Source organism: Ictidomys tridecemlineatus, chromosome 5 (assembly GCF_052094955.1).
Source record: "Ictidomys tridecemlineatus isolate mIctTri1 chromosome 5, mIctTri1.hap1, whole genome shotgun sequence".
Classification (NCBI taxonomy): domain Eukaryota; kingdom Metazoa; phylum Chordata; class Mammalia; order Rodentia; family Sciuridae; genus Ictidomys; species Ictidomys tridecemlineatus.
In genome coordinates, this window is record NC_135481.1 from 18,298,927 (window position 1) to 18,322,631 (window position 23,705).

Genomic DNA, 23,705 nt, shown 5'->3' on the forward strand with positions numbered 1-23,705 from the left:
TTTTGTGTCTTTCCATAATGTCAGAATTTATTGAATAACCATAAATTCACAGCCTATACCACCTTCATCAGTGGCAGTCACTGAATACTTGTAGGTCATCTGGTAGTCATAAACTGGGCACTCACAGATTCTTTCATTCCAATCTTAATTGCTAATATTGAAGCACTCAAATCACACATTACACTTTACACAACTACACATAAAGGTCACAGAAAGGCTAAGGAAGGGTTAGGCAAGGCAGACACAGGGTCCAGAAGGCTGGACTGAGAGCAAAGGCAGGGAGCGCGGTGGATGCAGAGCCACTGTAGGTGATCAGAGAAGATCACAACCTGGAACCAGCAGAAGAACTTGTTCAGGGGCAAAGCTGTCAAAATGCAGGAACTGATTGTAGGCCAAGGTCCTGACAGTGGCAGTTCCACAGTGTCAGCATGGAGTGTTGGTTTGGAGTAGGACTTGTGTCATTGACACAGGCAGGAGAAACCACCCTTTGCTAAAGCCCAAGGACAGAGATTTGGAGGTTTGTAGCCGTGGCGATTTTCCTGGGCAAGGCTCATAACAAGTGACCAGAGGATGAGGTCAAGAGGCCACCATGTCCAGTTCTGAGGTACTCTTCTTCTTATAGGTCTTAAGTGAGGTGGCTGCATCATTTGGTGATCTGCTGTGTTCAGTAAACTCATGAGCTTATTTTTTTCCATATCAGTTTGATATGCACATGTTGAGAGCCACAGCCGAGTCCGGATGGCGCCTGGCATTTTGCCAGAAGGAGTGGTTGAGAGGTGACGCCAGCGAGCCATTAAGTTTTCGGCAGACACAACATCTTTGTTTGTATGTGGTGCTGAGACGGGCCGCACACATGCCAGGCGAGCACGCTACCACTTGAGCCACATCCCCAGCCCAGCCAGCGAGCCATTAAGATGATGATACTTAAGTTAAGCTGTGTATAATTGCTGTGACTGGATGATGCTGGATTGAAACAGGCTGTGTATTCAGTTGTATATAGACCCCTGCTGTCTGGCAATAGGGAGACTCCTGCTGTCTCAGCCACCCGCTACTTTTGAGTTCTGCATGGAGCCCTGGTTGAGGGCTGGGAGAGTTCCCGGGGAGTGTGCATGGAGTGCGGGTGAGAGTTCGGACAATAAAGTAGTTCCTGTTTGAACCTACAAGTGCCTCGCAGCGGCTCAGTTATTTGTGCCCAGCCAGACTGCGGCATGCACACATAACCATGTGCTTCTGATTAATTTGATAAGTTCATGGGTGGTCACATTTTTTTTTCCAGTATTGGGGATTGTACCCAGGGGTGCTTAACCACTGAGCCATATCCCCAGCCCTTTTCATTTTTTATTTTGAGACAGGTTCTCACTAAGTTGCTTAGGACCTTGCTCAGTTGCTGAGGCTGGCTTTGAATTTGCAATTCTCCTGCCTCAGCCTCCTAAGTAAGCTGCTGGGATTACAGGTGTGCACCACCATGCCCAACCATGGTTGATCTTATTAGCGTGATTAATTTATTTATAAGTTTATGCATTATGGTTGTACCAGGCAGTTGGTGGTTGTTTGCTTGTACAAACAAGGGTGGAGTGACTCCAACTCAGTCCTTAAACTCAAAATGGAGTAGCCTGTGACAATGACTGCTTTACAAAACCAACGTTCAAGTACAGCCTGAAAACTGCTCTTCTATACATTGTGGAGTAATTTGGAAAGAACAGGTGCTCTCTACAGTCTCACTAAATTGCTGAGGCTGATCTTAAACTTGAAATCCTCGTGCCTCAGCCTCCCAAATTGCTGGGATTACAGGCATGCACCACAGCATTGGCTCCTATGTCATTTTTTACAAGGAATTTGAGCAGGTGAAGATTTTCATGTCCTTGGGGGTCCTGGAACCAATTCTTTTTTTTAAATGAATTGATTTATTTATTCTAATTAGGTGTATATGACAGCAGAATGCATTTTGATTCATTGTACACAATTGCAGCACAATTTTTCATTTCTCTGGCTGTATATGATGTAGCGTTGCACCATATGTGCAGTCATACATGTACCTAGGGTAATGGTGTCCACCTCATTCCACCTTCTTTCCTGCCCCCATGTTCCCTCCCTACCTCTCCCTCCCCTTTTCCCAAAGTTCCTCCATTTTTCCCATGCCTGTACCCCCCATTATGGATCAACATTCACTTATCAGAGAGAACATTTAGCCTTTGATTTTTTGGGATTGGCTAACTTCACTTAGCATGACATTCTCCAACTCCATCCACTTTACCTGCAAAAGCCATAATTTTGTTCACCTTTAATGGAATCAATTCTTCATGGATACCAAGGACAGACTGTTGTGTGGTCTTCACCCCCACTTCCTGGCATATAACTTCTAAAATCCTTGGAATCTCCATAGTGGTCAAGGTCATTTTGTATGCTAATTGATGGCTAATTTCCCCAGGGTGGCCTCAGGACAAGAGGTAGTCCGGTGAAAGACCAAGGCTGGAATAGAAGATTGAGACTTTCAGTTCATTCCCTCAATCTCCTGGAGGAAAAGGGGCAGGATGGTCAATGATTTATTTGGCCATTACAATTGATTATGTAAAGAAATCTCCTTTAGGACTGGGGATATTGCTCAAGATTGCTCCAGGCATTTGTTTTTGTTTTTTAATATTTTTTTTAGTTGTTAATGGGCCTTTATTTTAATCATTTATTTATATATGGTGCTAAGAATTCAACCCAGTGCTTCACACATGAGAGGCAAGCACTCCACCACTGTGCCACACGCCCTGCCCCAGGCATTTATAAGGTCCTGGGTTCAATCCCTAGCACAGAAAAAAAAAAAAAAAATCCTCCATTAAAACCCAAAAGTTGGGGGCTAGGGGTGTTGTTCATGGTAGAGACTTGTCTAACACATATAAGGCCCTGCGTTTAATCCCCAGTACCAAAACAACAACAACAACAATAAATCCAAAAGGACACTGTTTGGTAAATTTCCAGCTGGCAGTGTTTCCTGGAGTCACGTTAGAATTCATCCAATAAATTTCCCTTTGGCTTAAATCAGCACTTGTTAGTTCTATTACTTTTTCACCATTAGAGAAAAAGTAATTCACAGCCAGGCATGGCGGCCCATGACTGTAAATCCCAGCAACTTGGAAAGTTGAGGCAGGAGGATAACATCGGAGGCCAGCCCCAATAATTTACCAAGACCCTATCTCAAAATAAAAATAAAAGAGACCTGGGAATGTAGCTCAGATATAAGACACTTGCCTAGCATATGCATGGCCCTGGATTAAATCCCCAGTAGTAGAAAAGAACAAAATAAGCGAGTGTGGTGGCACACGCCTATAATCCCAGAGGCTCTGGAGGCCGAGACAGGAGGATCATGAGTTCAAAACCAGCCTCAGCAAAAGTAAGGTGCTAAGCAACTCAGTGAGAACCTGTCTCTAAATAAAATACATACAAAATAGGGCTGGGGATGTGGCTCAGTGGTTGAGGGCCCCTGAGTTCTATCCCCAGTACCCCCCTCCAAAAAAAAACAGAACAATGTAGCTATCTCAGAAAAGTTTGCTAACATGCCTGGGGTTGCATAATACATAACAGCAAAGATACAAACTGCATATACTTCCCCTTTTGAGGGGGCAGGGGTGGGGGTGGTGGTACAAAAACTCTCTACCACTGAGCTACTTCCCAGCCTTTTTAATTTTTTGAGACAGGTTTTTGCTAAATTTCCCAGGCTGGCCTTGAATTTGGGATCCTCAGCCTTCCAAGTTGCTGGGATCAAAGGTATGCGCCACCACATCCAGTGGCATATGCTTCCTTATGATGGAAGGAGGAATGGAAGCTCCAGGCCCCTTCCCACCTTGCCCTGTGCATCTCTTCATTGGTAGCCTTTACAGTTGCCTTTAGAGTGAACTGATAGATGTTAAGTGAAGATCCATGGAGCACCGTAGCAAATTAATTGAGGCTGAAGAGGCTAGCTGGTGAGAAGCACTGGTAAAACAACAGGAGATTGGAACTGGCAAGGGAAATGGGGGCTGTCTTGTGGCAACAAGTCTTCAACCTGTGGGATCTGACCCTATCTCCACATAAAGGTAAAGGGTGTCAGAATTGAATTGAATTGGAAGACACCAGCTTGTGTCCAACTCAGAACTGACTCCTTGTTAGAGGGAGAAATCCTCATGTATTTATTGGTGACCAGAAGTCAGAGGAGTCTTCTGTGTTGCTTGATGAGTGAAAGAGCAGAAAGAACACGTTAGCTTTTTCCTTTCTATCCTCAGAGCACTTCACTGTATGCCACTTACCCCTTAATAAATTTGCCAAACTAAAAAAATAAATAAATATCAAAAATTCTCTCTCTCACTCTCTCTTTAAAAAAAAAAAAATAAAATAAAAAGGGGATGTAGCTCAGGGTACAGTGCCCAGGGTTGAATTACTAAAACCAAAAAAAAAAAAAAAAAAAAAAAAAAGCAGTAAGTGCTAATTTAAACCACGAAGGGGGGAATTTAACAAGAAGCAAAGGCAGCAAGCTTTGTGAGGGAAGAAAGAAAATGCCTCGGAAAGTTATAAAGATTGTTTAATCCCCTTTCTTTGCTTTTTTCCCTCCCCCATGTATATGGCAGAAAAAAAAAAAAGTTATTACTTTTGAGCTTTGAGTGTTCCAGGCTTACTTACTCTGAAAGATGCTGAAATGGCTTCCTGCCGGGCTGGGGATGTGGCTCAAGCAGTAGCGCGCTCGCCTGACATGCGTGATGCCCGGGTTCGATCCTCAGCACCACATACCAACCAAGATGTTGTGTCCGCCGAGAACTAAAAAATAAATATTAAAAAAATTATCTCTCTCGCTCTCTCTCACTCTCTCTTTAAAAAAAAAAAAAAATGGCTTCCTGCCATCCTCAGGCTCAAGCATACATTCTTAGGGAAAGACCTCATTGGTCCACTTGGATTAAGGATCTCACTATACACCAAGGTATTGGAGTCAAGACCAGAGGTGCATTACTACTGAGCTACATCCCCAGCCCTTCATAATTTTTTATTTTCAGACAGGGTCTCACTAAGTTGCTGAGGCTGGCCTCAAATTTGCGATTCTCCTGCCTCAGCCTCCAGAGTAGCTGAAATTACAGATGGATACCAATGTGCTCAGCTTTTGTTCGTCTCTCTGAATATAATGTGAGCTCCAGGAAGGCAGGGATTTATGTTTTATTTGTTGACTAGCATGGTGTCTGGTGTACAGAGCATTCATAGCATCCTATAACCATTTATTGGTTGTTGTTTTTTTTTTTTGGTGTGTGTGTGTGTGTGTGTGGTGCTGGGGACTGAAGCGAGGGCCTCATGCACCAGAGGCAAGCATTTTACCAACTGAGCTATGTCTCCAGCCCCCAATAACCATTAATTAAATGAGTGAAATGACCCAGACAGGGTACCAGATGATGGGGCTTCCTTTTTCTGGCTCTAAACTCTCTTGCTGAGCCACATTTCTCATCTCTGGGCCTCAATTGCCTTCTATGTAGAATGGAATGTGAGAGTCAGAAGTGAAACCCCTAACATTTTGGCTTTGCATCTTCCGTCTTGAAATCTCTTGCTGGGGACCTGCTATTGCTAGGTCTGATGGATAGAGGTTAGATTTGACTATGAGCCTTACTCCCAGCCCAGGTTTTGGGGATGGGTGGCAATGGCTCTACTGAGAGATGAGAAAAGGAATGGGTGGGGAAGGAGGGAGATCCAGGAATCAGGCTGCAGGCCTGGGCAGGCAGGGCTGTCCCTGGGAGATGTGAGCTGCAGGCCAGTGGCCAGGGGGTATGTGCCCAGAGATCCCATCAAGGCTGGCACAGTGGTACACACCTCTGATCCCAGCAATGCACCTGGAGGATTGCAAGTTCGAGGCCAGCCTGGGCAACTTTGTGGCACTCTGTTTCAAATTAAATAAAGTGTTGGGGAAATAGCTCAGTGGTAAAGCACCTATGGGCTCAATCCCCAGTAGTGTGTGAAATGTACAATACAGCAGCCTTGTTTAAAATAGCGAAAAGACTGAAAATAAGCTATCTATCAATAGGAACAGGCTAGATAAACTAGAACATATCCACCAAATGGAACAGTATGAGATTGTTAAAAAGGATCTAGCAAGTCTGTAAAATGCAGACTAATGTCCAAGTTCTAAGGAAAAGAAACAAGGTACAGAACAATGTATACAGGATGTTACTGTTTACTTTTTGTGTGTATGGTTCTAGGGATTGAACACAGGGCCTTGTGCATGCAAGGCAAGCACTCTACCAACTGAGCTATATCCCCAGCCCTGGATATATAAAAACTATACACACAAACGTTTACAAATGCTTAGAACATCTCTGGGACTTGTACTGGTTTCTGGGGGACAGGGCTGGTTGTGGGGGATGATGTTCAATATTAATGTTCAATGTTCTTTTTTCCAAATTGAGGTGTAATTCAAATAACATGAAATTAACCATTTTAAAGTATATAATTTAGTACATTCATGGTGTTGTTTAATCATCATCTCTACCTAGTTGCAGAATATTTTTATTTCCTCAAAAAGAAACTCCTATATCTATTAGCAGTTACTCTGTATCTCCCCAGTCCCTAATGACCATTAATCTGCTTTCTGTCCATGGATTTGCCCATTTTGGATATTTTGTATAAATGGAATCATAAAACAAGTGAGCTTTTGAATTTGGCTTTTTAAAAACTTTGCAGGGTTTTTTGATGTTCATTCACGTTGATCCTTCTTTATTTTGGGGCAATGCTTGGGATTGAACTCAGGGCCTCAAGTGTGCTTCATAAATTCAACCATAGAGCTATTGAAAAAGGAAAAAAAATAAAGGTGTATATTTATGGAAATAAAATAATAAAGAGTACTAAAAACACAGAGGGTTGTTTTTAGTACTAGTGTTGTTAGATAATAAATTAGCAAATACTTACTCACATGATTCCTGGAAGTACATTTCACTTTTGACCCTAGACCTCATTTTTTTTTTTTTTTAAAACAATACTGGGGATTGAACCCAAGGGCACTCTACCACTGAGCTACATCCCCAGCCCTTTCTCTTCTTCTTTTTTTTTAAAATTTTATTTCTTCATATGCAGTGCTGAGAATCAAACCCAGTGCCTCACTTTTGCCAGGCAAGTGCGCTACCACTGAGCCACAGCTCCAGCACCCACCCTCCTGCCCCCTTCTTTTTTTTTTTTTTTAAAGAGAGAGTGAGAGAGGAGAGAGAGAGAATTTTTAATATTTATTTTTCAGTTCTTGGCGGACACAACATCTTTGTTGGTATGTGGTGCTGAGGATCGAACCCGGGTCGCACGCATACCGCTTGAGCCACATCCCCAGCCCCTGCCCCCTTCTTTTGAGACAGGGTCTTGCTAATTAGCCCAGACTGGCCTTAAATTTTTTTTTTTTATTTGTGGATGAACACAATGCCTTTATTTAATTTTATTATTATTATTTTTTTATGTGGTGCTGAGGATCGAACCCAGTGCCTCATGAGTGCTAGTCAAGTGCTCTACCACTGAGCTACAACCCCAACCTTGGCCTCAGCCTCCCAAGTCACTGGGATTACAAGTACGTACCACCATATCCAGCTTCTAGACCTCAATTTAAACTCTTTTCTTCCATTTAGTTCCAAGAGTGGGGTACAGAAAACTGTAGGTTAAATCCCAGTCCTCCATTTATAGCTGTGTGTCATCATGCAGATTACCAACCTCTGCATTTCAAATGTAAAATACAGGAAAATCATCTCATGATGCAGCTATAAAGGTTGAATGAGCTCAGAGAAGAGATATGCCTAGCTCTGTGCTGGGATACAGCTGGCGGCCTGTGTTGGTGGCCTTATATTAGCAGGCCAAAAGCCATTCTCTTGAGAGTGAGAGAGGGGGACAGAGAGAGAGAGAGAGAGAATTTTAACATTTATTTATTTTTTCTTAGTTCTTGGCGGACACAACATCTTTGTTGGTATGTGGTGCTGCTGAGGATCGAACCCTGGCCGCACGCATGCTAGGCGAGCGCGCTACCGCTTGAGCCACATCCCCAGCCCCAAGCCATTCTCTTTTCCCCTGGGATCCCTGTTTTCTACAGTTTTGTCTACAGAACTGCTCTGATTTCCCTCATGTTCAAGAAACTCCAGCGGCCTGGCCCTTCTGGGCATTAGCCCCCTCACAAATTATTTCACCACCTCTAGTGCCAAACAGTCCAGAAGAGAGGGTTTATTTATTTTTTGGTACCAGGAACTGAACCCAGAGGCACTCAACTATTGAGCCATATCCCCAGCCCTTTTTATTTATTTATTATTTTTTTTAATGTTTATTTTTTAGTTTTCAGCGGACACAACATCTTTGTTTGTACGTGGTGCTGAGGATCAAACCCAGGCCGCACGCATGCCATGCAAGTGCGCTACCGCTTGAGCCACATCCCCAGCTTGAGTCCTTTTTATTTTATTTATTTTTTTTTAACATTTATTTATTTATTTATTTTTCTTAGTTCTCGGCGGACACAACATCTTTGTTGGTATGTGGTGCTGCTGAGGATCGAACCCGGGCCGCACGCATGCTAGGCGAGCGCGCTACCGCTTGAGCCACATCCCCAGCCCCTCCTTTTTATTTTTGATACAAGGTCTCACTCAGTTGCTTAGGATCTTGCTAGGTTGCTGAGGCTGGCCTTGAACTTGGGAACCTCCCATCTCAGCCTCCTGAGCTGTTAGGATTACAGGTGTGTGCCATTGTACCTGGTAGAAGAGAGGGTTTGAGGCAACAGGAAATAGGGTCAGGTTCTAGGAAAGGGGTCTGTCAAGAGCTGTCTAGTGACAGGGAACATGGGTTTGCTCTATGGAGCTGTGGAGCCCACAGACATCATGTATGGAGGAGCTAGAAAAAGGCACAGGGACAGATTTAGAAGACAACTTGCACTTCCTACAACATTACATCTTTTGATTCCACATAAACCTTGTAATACAGGCACTACCCAATTTTACAGATGAAAAAACTGAGGGTGAGTTCTTACTCCCTTGCCCGAAGCCACAGAATAAATAGAAAGTGAAGCAAGGTTTGCCCCCAGGCCCTTTTCAGTCTAGAACTTGAAAGCTTAATTACTGTGTTAAGAGGTCAATGACCACATTCCCAAAAATGTTACTTAGCACTAATCACTATCTGGTAATAATACTTATGTGGCAGTAGAAAAATGGGTGGGAGCTACCAGTTACTTATCCTCAAGTTCAGGCAAAGGCTGGATTAGTGTTTCGTAGAGATTCAAGTGTTTGGTGCAAACAGTTGGATTCAGATCCCAGGGTTCCAGTTGATGGGGTACAAGATTGCCAAGGTCTGTTCCCAGAGATTTGGATGTAGCTGCACTCAGATGGGCACCAGGAATCAGTCTTTTTCAAAAAGCAATTCTGGTCTGCAGCCAAGAGTGGAGTCTCTGGCTTGGATGACCTCTTGGGCTCCACTGAACACAGATTCTGTGATCATTAACGTCCTAACTCCACCACTGGCGAAGCATTTGAGTTAGGTTAATGCCCTCTCCCCCTTATTGCCTGGTTAAATCCCTAATATATTAGAGATAAGGAGTGTACCTGCTCCCTTCCTGTGTTGGAAGATAGGCTCTTCTGGAAGCCAAAGAACGTGGTAAAGATAGAGGGCATAGGAGCTGAACTGCCACACTCAGCGCTGAGGGTAGAGCCAGCTTACCCTCTTCGTGTCCTCTTCCCTTCAGGAAGAGTCCCAGTTCCCAAGACTCAACTGTCCCATGAAATGCTGGTTAAGTACAACTATTCCTACTTTAAGCCCCTGGGTTTTTCTTGGAAAATGCTTACTAGTGCCAGTCTCCCAGACATGCTGGGCAATTCTGCAGTTCATCTGGCCTAGAGGGTCCTCTCCCAGGTTCAGGGAGGCCCGTGTCTCAGGTAGGGAAGCAGGAGGGAGAGGCGCTTTCAGTGACCTTTGGTTCACTGGGAAGGCTCAAATCCAGTAAAACTTTAGCAAGTACTATTTAATCGATGCCAGATTTTAAAACTGTTAAAACACAACAGTTACTAATAGGGCATTATGTAAAAATGTGGATGTGTAACCGATGTGATTCTGCAATCTGCATTTGGGGTAAAAATTGGGAGTTCATAATCCACTTTAATCTAATGTATGAAATATGATATGTCAAGAGCTTTGTAATGTTGTGAACAACCAATTAAAAAAAAAAAAGAAAGAAAAAAAACCTGTTAAAACATACGCACAAACACTCACTTACTGGAAGATAAAAAAGATTATTGAGGGTTCCATATGAAAAGATCTTTTTTTTAAAAAAAATATTTTATTTACATTTTAGTTTTCGGCGGACACAACATCTTTGTATGTGGTGCTGAGGATTGAACCCGGGACGCACCCATGCCAGAAGAGCGCGCTACCGCTTGAGCCACATCCCCAGCCCCTGAAAAGATCCTTTTTAAAAATTTTTTTATTAGTTGTTGATGAACCTTTATTTTATTTACTTATTTATATGTAGTGCTGAAAATCAGACCCAGTGCCTCATATGAGGGAGTAAAGCGGAATAAAGCCCTCTGCTGCTGGGCTACAACTCCAGCCCCTGAAAAGATCTTTAGTTTTTTCCTAGAAATAAAATTGCTAAGTTATCTTTCTGTCCACTTTCTGATGCTGTAACAAAGTATCCGAGACCAGGTAATTCCCTCCCTCCCCCTTTTTGGTAGCAGGGTTTGAACCTAGGGGCACTTAACCACTGACCCACATCCCAGCCCTTTTTTAAAAAAATTGTTTTTTAGTTATGCATGGGCACAGTATCTTTTTGTTTGTTTATTTATTTTTATGAGGTGCTGAGGATCTAACCCAGGGTCTCACATGTGCAAGGCGAGCACTCTAACCCTGAGCCGCAATCCCAGCCACCGCCCCAGCCCTTTTTTTAATTTATTTTTTTCTTTTGAGATAGGGTCTTGCTAAGTTGCTGAGTCTGGCTTTGAACTTGTGATCCTCCTGCCTCAGTTTCCCGAACTGCTGCAGGGATTACAGGCGTGTGCCACTGCATCCAGTGAGATCAGGCATTTATAGAGGTTTATGCTGGGTGTGCTGTTTCATGCCTATAATCCCAGAGACTCTGAGGTGGAGGCAGGAGGATCTCCAGTTCAAGGGTTCCAAACCTGGGCAATTTAGGGAGACCTTGTCTCAAAAAATAAAAAGGGTTGGGAATGTAGCTCAGTGGTAGAGTGCCCCTAGGTTCAACTCCTAGGAACTCCATCCCCACAAAAAGATAATAGTTTATTTAGTTCATAGTTCTGGAGTCTGGGAAGTTCAAGAGAATGGCATTACATCTGCCTTCTTGCTGAACCATCAACAAATACCATTAACATATTAATTTGGGGATAAAGATACTAACACATAAAGTTTTGGGGGACATATTCAAAATGTAGCACTACCTGCTTTTTATTTATTTACTTATCTTTTGATACATGGTCTTGCTAAGTTGCTTGGGGCCTCCCTAAATTGCTTAGCCATTTTTTTTTAGTTGTAGATGGACACATTTATTTTATTTATATGTGGTGTTGAGGATGGAGCCCAGTGCCTCACACAGGCTAGGCAAGTGTTCTACCACTGAGCAACAACTGCAGCCTCTGAGGTTAGTCTTGAACTCTCGATTCTCCTACCTCAGCCCCCTGAGTTGCTGGGATTACAGGAGTGTGCAACCATACCTGGCTAGTACCTGCTTTTTAAAATTAAACAGAAAGTATGAAAGGTACTCAGTACCTTGCTGTGTATACTCAGGTGAGCTTTTCAGCTATTAACCCTCAGTTTCCAAATCAGCAAAGGCTACTGGCCCTGTTGTGATAACAAAATGAAGGAGTGGGCTGCTGAGAGGAAGGTCCAAGTAGAGAGCTCAGACCAAAAATCTTTGGCCTGCTCATGCACCACATTTGGGCTTCTCTTTGTTGTTTCTTTTTTTTTTTTTTGTGGTGCTAGGGATCAAACCCAGGGCCTTGACATGCAAGGCAAGCACTCTACCAACTGAGCTATATTCCCCAACCCCTCTTTGTTGTTTCTTAATCCTCTATACTTTTCCCATGTAGGTTCCCTCTATTCCACTCTCCCATCTGGGGATAGATGGGAAGCAGTCATTAACATGTGAGTATAAAAAATAATCTCACGGATTTTCCTATGGAAACCTTGGCCTTTCAAACACTTGTTATTCACTTTTTTTTAATAGTTTTTTTTTTTTTAAGTTGTCAACTGGACCTTTGTTTTATTTATTTATATGTGGTGCTAAGGATCAAACCCAGTGTCTCATACATGCTAGGCAAGCGCTCTGCCACTGAGCCACAACCCCAGCCCACTTTTTTTTTTTTTAAACCAGGGATTGAACCCAGTGGTGCTTAACCAGTGAGCCACATCCCCATCTAAATTGTTTAGGGCCTTGCTAAATTGCTAAGGCTAGCTTTGAACTTGCAATCTTCCAGCAGGTGGGATTATAGGCTTGCGCCACCAAGCCTGGTTTTGTTACTTTTGAACTTCTTTTGCCAGGACCTGGGATCTTCAGTGTCTACACTGAAGATTCAAATATGAAAAAGAGATACCTTCCCCTCTTCTCAGGCAGTACCCCACTAATTTTTAGCCATGTGATAGAGCAGGAAATTTTTTTTTTTTTGCAGGAGGAAACACTGTCTCTCTGGAAGGCTGGATCTTAAATGAAGTTTATATATTCTATTCCTTTGTTGATGTCATAATCATCTCTTCTGTTGCCCTGGAGCTCTGTGGCCAACAAAGAACTTTCAGAGTTAGGGTCTCATCTAATATTCAGGAAAACCTGAGTGAGACTCAGAAGAGCCTGAAAGATATCTCTAGTATAAACTTTGAGAAAACAAAGCCTCAGGAAGATTAAACTACCTGCCTATAGCCACACAGGTTGCTATGGTCACCTGGATGCAAACTCAGATCTTTTGGCACAGATACCTGGATACAGTGTTTGTCTTGGATTTGAACCTGAGATTCAGGTTCAGAATGTGGCCCAGAGTGGCAAGAAGAGATCTCAGGGACTTCGATCGAAATGACCCATTCTCCGACCTTCACCTATACACTAGGAGTAGGACCACGGGTAATAACCACAACCACTAAGACCTTATCATGAAGCTCTTGTCTGACAACACATCTATGCAGTTGTGCACTATTGTCCCATTTTACAGATGAACTGACCAGTATTTAGTTAGTAATTTGTCCAAGGTTACAGAATCAGAATCCTGTCGCAAAGTTGTCTCCTTCTTTCCCCAACACCCAAGCCATCCACTAGTGGCTAGGAGAATTCCTCTAAAATTTCTGAACCTCAGATTCCTAAAAATAACTAAGGATTGCAGGAACAATGGGAAGGTTATGAGAGATGACACATTAATGGCACAGAACAGCATCTTGTCCCCTTCCCCTCCTGAGCCTCTTATACTTAAGAGAGTGGAGACTAAACCTATAAGTATCAAGAAAATAAGCCTCAAAAATACCCACCCTTTGAGCTTCAAGGTTACCCTGCCTATCTGTCATCTTACTGCCCTGATGGCGGGGAAGCTGGAGTCAGAAGTGAGGGCCTGGGGCCTGGGGTTGTGGCTCTATGGTAGAGCACTTGCCTCGCATGTATGAGGCCCTGCGTTCGATTCTCAGCACTGCATATGAATAAATGAATAAAATAAAGGTCCATCAACAACTAAAAATTTTTTATTTTTATTTTTTTTAAATTTATTTTATTTTTTTTAATATTTATTTTTTAGTTTTCGGCAGACACAAATCTTTGTTGGTATGTGGTGCTGAGGATCGAACCTGGGACGCATGCATGCCAGGCGAGCGTGCTGCCGCTTGAGCCACATCCCCAGACCTAAAAATTTCTTAAAATAATTTTATACATATGGTGGGGACCTGACCTGAAGTAACAAAGCATACCTGGGGTGGCATTTCTTGGGAGTGAACCATCCGATTCTTCCCTACCCTGAGAATGAAATTCCAAAGAATAATGTAAGTATAGCAAATCAAAGAAAAAGGCCATAAACATTAGAATCCTGAGGCCTTAGTAACATCCCAGTATATAATTTCAACAAAGGATGATTAGATACCATTTCTATGAGAGGAAATGGCCACTACTCATCAAGCTCTACTGTTCAGCAGGGTTTATGGACAACCTTGGAGACAGAGTTTCCCATGTGCTATGTGAGACTCCAAGACATGATGTGCCCAAGCTCAACAGGATACCAAAAAGAAACTGAGAACGTGGGTGTTTGGGGGGGGGGGGCTGCTGGCGAAGGTCAGGAAACTGGGGGTGGGGGGCCTCTAAGCAAAGGGGATAGAAATGTGAGAAGCTCAGAGGTGACATGTAGTTTAATGCTGGGGGCTGAATGGGGGCACAGAAGATTGCTGGAGGCTGGGCTACTTGAGGCTGCAACTGGGGGAAACAGAAATAAAAGTTTGTACCCTTTTTTTTTTTGGTACTGGAAATTTAACTTAGGGGCACTTGACCACTGAGCCACATCCCCAGTCCTAACAGCTGGGATTACAGGCATGGGCACCACACCCCACACCTTTCAAACAGAATTGAACACCCTGAACTCCACTCTCAACTCCATCTACATCTTATACACCACTATCAGAAGGGAAGGTATAAGACAACTCAGGGAAGCGTGGGCTGGTGAAAACTTTGCATTTTCATGATCTTTATATCCTTGTGGGGTTGGAGATTCTCCCACTCAGGGGTTGTGGGGGACCCAGGGTGGAATCAGAAAATTGATGCCTCCAAAATGCTTAAGGGCTGGTCACACAAAGGGGAATCTTTTGGAGGCATCAAGAATTCTCATATAGGGGCTGGGGATGTGGCTCAAGCGGTAGCGCGCTCGCCTGGCATGCGTGCAGCCCGGGTTCCATCCTCAGCACCACATACAAACAAAGATGTTGTGTCCACCGAGAACTAAGAAAAAATAAATAAATATTAAAATTCTCTCTCTCTCTCTCTCTCTCTCTCACTCTCTAAAAAAAAAAAAAATTCTCATATAACGCCTATGAAGGCAAAAAGGAAAAAAAAATAGAAAAAAACGTCAATGTCTAACAGAAGATAGGATAAATAAATGAAGGCAATATACTGGGGAATAAACAATCATTACATTTGGGGGGATGGTTCTGGGATTGAACCCAGGGCCTTGTGCATGCAAGGTAAACATTCTACCACTGAGTTAAACTCTAGCCTCAATCATTAAAAACTGAGCAAAAAATTTAAAAAATGCTCATGATAAGTAAATAAGTATACTGCTGGGTGCAGTGGTGCACACCCATAATCCCAGTGACTCAGGTGGCTGAGACAGCAGGATTGCAAGTTCAAAGCCAGCCTTAGCAATTTAGAAGGCCCCAAGCAAATGTGTGAGACCGTCTCAAAATAAAAAATAAAAAAGGCTGGGGAGGTGGCTCAGTGGTTAAGCACCCCTGAGTTCAATCCCGTGTGCCAAAAAACAAAACAAAATAAACCAAAGCTTCACTTCTAGTATTCAATAATGGGCATGCAATGCTATTATCATCATAAAATTAATAAAGATTTTTATTAAAAAAGTATCAGCATCTTATCATGGAAATCAGTGATTGGGGCCCCATAGTGGGCCCTGTGTCATTGTCACCTCTTAGGGCCTCAGCTTGACCTTCTATAAAATGGAGACCAAAACCACAAGATGAAAGCCCCTTCAACTTTATTGGGGATGTAGCTCAGTGGTAGAGTGCTTGTCTAGCATGTGCAAAGTCTTAGGTTTAATTTCCAATACTACAAACAACAAAAATAATTAAATAAAAAGGGAAAAATTTAAATTAACCATAAAGGGGCTACAGGAGCTTAGAAAACCGACCAGGTCAGGCCCCTACTCCTGGAAAAAGCAGGACTACAGCAGGATCTCCAGGAAAGGGAGGATTTGGATTGGGGATTGGGAGAGAAAGGGAAATTTCTTTTAAATATTACTGTATCAAAATCATCTGAGAAATGATGGGAAGATCTGTTCTAGGGCAGAAGGCTGGTGACAAATCCAGACTGGACGGAGGCTCGAAAATTCTGTGTAAAAGGTGATAAGCACATCACGGATTGACAGTGCCTGATTCTTCTCAGGTGTTTCTGGCCTTTTGCCACAGCAAAGTGGTCCCCTGGCCCAAAGTAGGTGCTCAGTAATTTTTACCAAATAAATGAATGTCACTGGGAAACATATCACCCATCTTTAGTGATCAATTTACTTACCTGTGAGGTGGTAGGTTGAGGTGATTATAAATTATCTGGGAGAATGAGTCACAGCACAACACCAGTATGGTGGTGCTGCCCCTATTTACCAAGCCGGTACACTGAGATTCTCAGGGGCCAAGTTACTCGTCCAAGGTCTGGGGTGCCTCCTGGTTGCACCTGCAAACCTTTTAAGTCTACCGCCGCTGCGCGTCGCTTCCAGACCCGGACCCAAGATCTAGCTTAGCTAGTTCTAGTTTAGTCAGCACAGAGAGTAGGCGCGGGCCGTCGATCACACCCGATGACGCCTGACCCCTCCGCGTCCCTTCGCCTCTCCGCAGTAGCTACTCTAGGCCGGATGGTGCTGCAGACCTGGATCCCTCAGGACGCAACAGGAATTCTGGGGTGGGGACGCGGGAAAGGAGCCCAACCCTCGGGTTGTTCCGCCGGACAATCGGGATTCGGGCGCTTCCAGCGGGACCCGAAGCGGGCGCGGGTTTTAACAAACTGGCGGCAGGGGCCAGCCCTGGTCTGCGCGGGTTTTCAAATTCAAGAGGCTCGAGACCCGTCGGGTGGGAGTCACCGCGACTCCACCCGAGCAGCCAGGTTGCTCTCCCCTCCCCCCGTGCTCGTCTTTGAATTGGAGGGGAACGGCTTGGACGGGGTACTTAGTTCAGGCGTGGAGTGAGAAGACCCAAAAGCCGGGTATTGGTAGTGGGGAACCTTCTAGGTCATTCGAGGTATCCCCTCTTAAGGCTAATAGCCATTAGGGCCACGAGACGTATTTTCCAGCCTTGAGCGCCATTCAGAGATTGAGAGCGGAAAAGGAGTTTGCCTCCTAAGTCCCACCCTCTGGGCTAGGAGCCTGATGCCAGAGAGGGGAAGTGATTTCCTCAAGGTCACTCAGCAAAACAACGCCCAAGGAAGACCAAAGCCCAGGTGTCTGCCATTCTCCCCCTCCCCCGCCTATCATCCTCAGAACCCGGACCCCGCAGCTCTGAGCTGTGGGAAGGACGGTTCGAACTGCGACCCGGCGAGTAGTTCTGGGGGCAAAGGCAACGCGTCGAACACCCCGTTTTCCTACCCTAGGTTAAAGGGGAGCCCACAATCCCGGGGCCTCGCCGAGGGCGCACCTCGCGTGGGGCCGACAGGGCGGGGATGCGGCGTGCCTGGCACTCGGCTCCACCTCCGGCGGCGCGCGGCTCCTTTAAGAAAGTTCGCTGGGCCAGTTCATCAAAGTTTAAAAACTTGTCGTGGAGAAGGGAATGGGGGAAGCAGAGAAGGAGAGGGTGACCAAGAGGAGAAGGGAGAGGCCGCGCCGAAGGCCGGCGCGTCGCGGCCGGGACCGGGGCGAGACCGCAGTGGGCGGCCGGGATTGGCTGTGCGTTCCCCCGGAGACGGCGGGAGGGCGGGGGAGGGGCTGGCCGGGCCCCAGCTGAGGCCGGTTCCGGCCCCCGCCCCCCGGCGCCCGCCCCCTCCCCCGGCGCCCGCCCCCCGCCGCCGCCGCCGCCGCCGCCGCCGCCGCGGGCGCACTCGCCGGTCGCAGTGAAAAGGCGGAGGCGGCGGCCGCTCGGGCTCGGCTCTGGTTCCCAGTGCCTCCCCCGCCGCACCCTCTCCCCACCTCCCGCACCCGCCAAACTTGATGTGACCCCGGCCTGACGCGGCGGCTGCCCCTCTCACTGCCCCGCGGGCCCCCACCGCCACCCCGCCCCGCACCCCCGGAGCGCACCGCTCACCGCGCCCCTTCCCACCTCCCGGCCGGGGCCGGGCGCCGCGCTCGCTCTCCGCGTTCCCTTCCCTCGCCACCCCTTCCCCCTTCACCATGAGCAACCTGAAGCCGGACGGCGAGCACAGCACCGGCACCGGCACGGGCTCCGGCACAACCCTGGAGGAGGAGGTGGGTCTGTGGCCCCGGGACTTGGGTGAAGTGCACGCGGAGGTGGGCGCGGGAGAGGACGTGCGGGGCCTTCTGCGCCGCTCGGGGTCGGTCGGGCCATCGCTCCTGGCGCCTTCCCGCTGCTGCCCTTCGCCCGGGGAGGAGCAGCCCGTGTCCTGCGGGCGGGGGCGTGCGGCCTGGACTGCCTCGCGGGGCAGGCATTGTCTCCCCGCCCTCCCGGGCTCGAGGAGGGCCGCGCGTCGTCCGTGCGTCTAGCGGTGGGTTGGCTGCACCGCGTCGGTCCCACGCCTGCTGCCCGCACGTCCCTCGCACCCCACCCTCAGCCCGACTTGCTGCCGTAGTCTGGGGAGCACCTTCCAGGTGGCCGGGACCCTCGTCTCAACTACAAGCGGAGCGGCGGGCGGGCGGCACCCTCACTTTCCTACCCTTTCCACCCTGATCCCTTCCCATGACCTTGGAGGCCTGCGCCGGCCGCCCCCACCTGGGTTCACTAGAGTTGTAGTCATGGGACCGGGCAGGCTTTCTTCACAACCCCTGAACCTGGGTTTTGGCATAGGTGAGCCGGCAATTAACTGGAGTTGGGAAAGAGATGACTAAATACATTCAGTTCCCGGTTTTCCGATTTTGCACTGGTAGCCAAGCCAGGACCCCAAAGCTGGCCTGGGTGGGATCCTGCGAGAAGCGATGACATCATCTTGTCCACTGGCCATGTGCTAATAGGGAGTATGAGATGGCTTCATGGAATCCCCAGCAGCTTGTCGGTTGATGGGATGGTGAAGTGGATGTGTGGGGGTGAGGCGGTGGATAAAAATCTTAAAGCTTTCAGTAAATGTGAGGGTGGCCAGCAGAGAGGAGAACTGGTGTGGAAAGGGGACAGCCTTCTTAGCGCCTACGAAGGGCCTCTGCTGTGTCACCCAGGGCTGAAAGACCCTTCCTGCCTGGTCCTGGAATGTTCTTGCCCAGGAAACCAGGGGCCAGTTATCCATCTTGAGCGCTCTTCCTTTTGGTATGGGGGAGAAACCGCAGAGTGTGGGGGCGGGGTGGCTCAGGGTTGCTTTCACCTCCCATTGGACTATGGGGTTGATCAGAATAGCTCTGAGACTCACTGCTGGGCCAAACTCCCGCACTGCCAGCTCCTTGTCGTAGCAATTCAGAGGCCTCCTGACAGCCTCAGTCCACCAATGCGTGACATCTTGAGAACGTCTGTCTGGATTCCACCTTTTGCTGGGAGGAGCAAGAGAAGAATATACAACTCTTTACTAAGAATGTGAAGAGGGAAGGCCTGATGGCTGTTCAGTAATGGCTCTTGGATGGTGGGTTGTTTTGACTCCATTGGGCTTTGTCATCCTTTGACCTTGATGCCCACAGACCCTTCACTTTGGGCACCATCATGGTATGTGGTTGTTCAGAACCTTCCCTGAGATTAGGGGAAGAGTGACAGGGTTGCTGGTGTGTTTGCTTGCCTTTATACCCTTGCAGGCTAGAATTGGGAGGGCAGTATCTACTGTGAAGCTGAGCAGGAACCCTGAACCCCATTACTGCTCTAAAGTGTTGACTTAAGGGATTTCACACTGCTTGAAAGTTGGGCTAGGCTAACCACCCAATCCTCAGACCCACTGCTCTGGGTGGGAAGAATAAACAGTGTAAATCTTGAAAAAAGCATTTGAGATTTCACTTTTTTTTTTTCTCCTAATTGCCTTTCTGGGAGAGAAGGCAGGCTCCTTAAAAAGTGGGGTCCCTACATTCCTGTTTGGGTGCTAAGGTAGATTCAGTAAGAGGATACTTGCTAAGGAACATGGACTTGATGTATTTAGCTGAGGTCTAAATCTAAGGGCCTCCATTAGCTCTCCTGGAAACCACCTCCTCCTCTGTTAGCCTTCCTCTTGGAAGCCCAGTGTGTATTCAGGTCTGGTAAGAACAAGAGTCAGTCTGCTCCACTCATCAGCTTCTAAACAGTGGGCCAAGAGCTTTGCTGGGGGCTCCATCTTTTTTGTGCGCTTGGGCTTGGAACTGATCTCTTTCCTTTAGCTTAGATACTGCCTAGCAGTCAGTTCTGCAATCCCTAAGATCCATCATCCAGAAGATGTTGTTAGCAATGATGATAACTGCTGTAGCTGACCTAAGCCGACTCTTTCCAGTCAACTATTAGAGATTAGCTAGAGCAAGCATAGAAAACCAAAGAATCCTAATACTGTCCACCATAAGACTTTAATTCCTAAAGGTGCTGGGTCACTGGAGAAAGGGTGTGTTTCCATGGTTCTGAGGCTGTTTGTCTTAAAGTGCTTTTTATGGCTTTGGCTTTTCCTCCTTGCCCATCTTACCTGTAGTCTTCATCTGTATCACATGCATTAGGTTCTTTTTCTGGACTGTGGGTTTGGAATATAGGTGAAAGGTTGCAAGCTAGGAGGTGAGGAGAACCTGCCAGGAGGAAATGATGGTATGTTAGAATAAAGGAATGTCAGCACATGGTAACATGGTACCACTGAGAGGTTAGAGATCAGCCCTCTCTGAGTTAGGGGTGAGTAGATTGTTTCTGCCATAGTGGGGTGCAAAGGGCATTCTAAGAGGAGGGCCTGGCATGTATAAAGGTAGGGTAAGTGCATAGTAGAACCTCATGACTTTTGTAGGTAACTACCAGGAATTTGCGGTGTTGCAGCAATAATGTGGTCCATATTATGAAGAGCCTGATACCATGTGGGGTTAGGAAGAAAAACATTTTATTTACACTTGGGAAGGAGATGTGTTATGTGTTAAAAGCTTTGATACCCTTTGAACGCTAAAGAGGACAACAGGGAACTAAAGAGAGGAGATGAGTTTCCTTTTCTTTTTCTTTTTAAATATATTTTTAGTTGTAGATGGACTTTTACTTTATATGTTTATGTGTGGTGCTGAGGATAGAACCCAGGACCTCACACATGCTAGATAAGCACTCCACCACTGAGCCACAACCCCAGCCCCATGAGTTTCCTTTTCAATCTGAGCCTATACCATCCCTCAGGTGGGTCTTGCTGGACACAGAACCTGAATCCTGCTTGAGGCAGGCTTTATGTCCCTGCTGCTGAATCCCATATCCAAGCCTGTCCTGTCCCAAGTGATTTTTCCATGGATAGCTAGGTAGTTACTGTGTCTCTGGAGAGGAGTAAATGGAGATCTTTTACAATACAAAGTAATAAGTTATAATAATTTTTAAAAACAATGCTATTGAGGGCTGAGGGTGTAGCTCAGTGGCTGAGTGTGTGCCTAGCATGTGCAAGCACCAGGTTCATACCCAGTACCACAATACAAAAAAACTACCAGGACTGGGGATGTAGATAAGTGGTAAAGTACTTGGCATGTGAGGGCTTGGGTTCTATACCCAGTGCCATGAAAAACAAGCCTTTATTGAGGTATGATTGATACACCAAAAAAGCTATAATATATATTTATTATATTTATTGCATTTAACTTGGTGAGTTTGGATTGGTTACTTCCCCCGCCACCTTTTTTTGGTGCTAGGGATTCAACTCGGCCTTACAAATGTGCTCTACCACTGAGCTATATCCCTAGCCCCTATGGCAATTTTTAGTTGGGGTGGGGCATCCCTGGGTAGTGGGTATTTGGATTCTTGGGTTGAGGGGAAATAAGTTTCTAAGAGGTGAATTAAAAAGTTGGGGGCTGGGTCGTAGCTCAGTGGCAGAAGGCTTGCCTAGCATGTGTGAGGCACTGGGTTCGATCCTCAGCACCACATAAAAATAAAAAAATAAAAGGCATTCTGTCCATCTACAACTACAAAAAAAAATAGCCTAATGGTAAGCTGTTTATAGAAAGGCAGGGGTTAATGGCAGCTAAAGGGTGTATAATTTGACTTAAGTTTGCTACCTTCTTACCCTAGTGTAACTGGATCAAGACTGTTCCTTCTGTAACTGTTACCTAGGGTTCATCATATGTCCTCAGAGGGATGTCAGGAGACAGCCAGGTTCCTGGCAATGCTGAGAGGTTAGAAGTCAGTGAGGTATGGGTGAGTAGGAGGTTGTTAGACCTGTGGGGGTGGAAAAGGTCTGAGTTTGTCTAGAGGAGTGTGAAGGAAGTCCAGGGTCCAGTGTGTGTGACTTGGGTACCTTTTCTTTTCTGACGTTGAAAGCATTTGAAAGAACCTGGAACATCTTTGTGCTTTGTCTGCAGTCTTTTTTGAGTATGAAGAAAGGGAGACTTCTATGATTACCTGAGCACTTACCCTAACTAGAAACAGGACTCAGGCAGGTGGATCCAGGAGGATTCAGGTAGGAAGGCAAGTTCCCTTCCTCTCTGGAGGGTGTTGTAGGTGCCTCCCCTCTGCTCAAATAACCTAACGGAGAGGATGTACTAATAATAGTAAGCCTGTATGTAGTGTTTGCTGCAGACATGGTGCTAAACTCTTTATTATTTTATCTTACTGAACCTTCACAACAGCACTGTGAAGTACTAACATGTGTGGTACTGGAGATTGAACCCAGGGGTACTCTACCACTGAGCTATATATCACCATCCCATTTTATTTTAAATTTTAAGACCTGTCTCACTAAGTTGCAGAGCCTGGACTCAAACTTGTGACCCCCCTGCCTTAGCCTCCTGAGTAGCTAGGATTGAAAAGTATGGGACTGTGCCTGGCTGAGTGCTTACATTACTATCATCTCATATAAACATGTCAAGAGAGGTTAAAAGTTTCATGGAGCTATGAAGTGGGGAGGTTGGGATTTGAGTTCAAAATTACCTCTTAACCACATACTAGATTTTGCTGAGATTTAAGGTGGCAGAGAGGTGTCTGCAACCCAAATTTTTAAGGGCTGACCTCTGGGTACTTCTTGAGTCCCAAGTAGAAGACCAGAAACTGATTTTAGGCTATTTCCTTTGGGCTGTGGTGTCCCTAGGACTGGGTGATGAGAACTGTTCACCCCTGCCAGGAGGAGCGTTCTATCACAGATATTCTTTAGAACCACCGTCCCATAGGATAATAAAAACAGACCAAGTCAATTTTATTTTAAATTCTCTACAGATGGCCTACCCCTCCTTCTCTGTACCTGAGACTGACTGCTTTCACACCTCACTGCCACAGGATGCTTTAGGCTTCTAAAGAAATGTTACTCACTTTCAAGTGATTGTCATTCTGGAGGCCATACGGTTGGATCATTGTCTCCTCCTTTCCCATATGTGGGCAGCCTGGCTAGTTTTTTTTTTTTTTTGTCCTGGGGGTTGAACGCAGGGGTGCTTTACCACTGAGCTACATCCCCAGCTCATTTTATGTTTTATTTTGAGACAGGGTCTCATTAGGTCATTGAGGCTGGCCTTGAACTTGCAATCCTCCTGCCTCAGCCTCCTGAGTTGCTGGGATTACACACGTGCACTACCTTACCCAGCAAGAGAACCAGCTTCTAAATCCCATTTCAACTTTTGGACATGGTGGCTTTCTTTGCCTCCCTCTCGAGGGTGGTGCTGGTGAAACCCACAAGTAGGGGCAGAACATGGACTGAGATGCTGAATCTTCCCTTTGCTCTCAAACCATTTATCCAATTGGGCCTTAGACAGTCCTGAGAGGTAAATGAGTTCCTCCTGCCTGCCCTGAGGGCTGAGCTGCTGGTCCAAGGCTACCCACCTCTGGTCACTCAGTTCATAGTC

General features: G+C 46.1%; 1 protein-coding gene and 1 long non-coding RNA gene across 14 annotated transcripts in view; one reads left to right on the plus strand and one right to left on the minus strand.

Moving 5' to 3' along the window:
- On the minus strand, positions 1–18,348 carry LOC120886319 (uncharacterized). 4 transcript variants are annotated; one of them, XR_013438503.1, is made up of 4 exons: positions 18,009–18,348; positions 13,885–13,930; positions 4,642–4,776; positions 1–2,469 (listed from the first exon to the last, which is right to left on the minus strand). It is a non-coding gene; the product is annotated as an uncharacterized LOC120886319 (long non-coding RNA). The 4 variants fall into 4 exon arrangements; XR_013438500.1 differs by lacking the exon at positions 13,885–13,930 and having other exon boundaries at positions 18,009–18,327; XR_013438502.1 differs by lacking the exons at positions 13,885–13,930; positions 18,009–18,348 and adding an exon at positions 17,262–17,596.
- Positions 17,098–23,705, plus strand: part of Rbpms2 (RNA binding protein, mRNA processing factor 2) — a 25,394-nt gene continuing 18,786 nt past the window's right edge. For 2 of the 10 annotated variants that reach the window (XR_013438493.1, XR_013438494.1), the window contains exon 1: positions 17,658–18,074. Coding sequence is in view for 2 of the 10 variants with exons in the window: in XM_078048907.1 (XP_077905033.1) it covers positions 18,000–18,074 (75 nt within the window). In the remaining 8 variants the exon portion in view is untranslated. Of the gene's footprint in view, positions 17,117–17,655; positions 18,075–18,183; positions 18,435–18,474; positions 18,631–23,705 lie in introns of those variants that run through there. The other 8 variants (XR_013438497.1, XR_013438498.1, XM_078048907.1 and 5 more) reach the window with 8 other exon arrangements.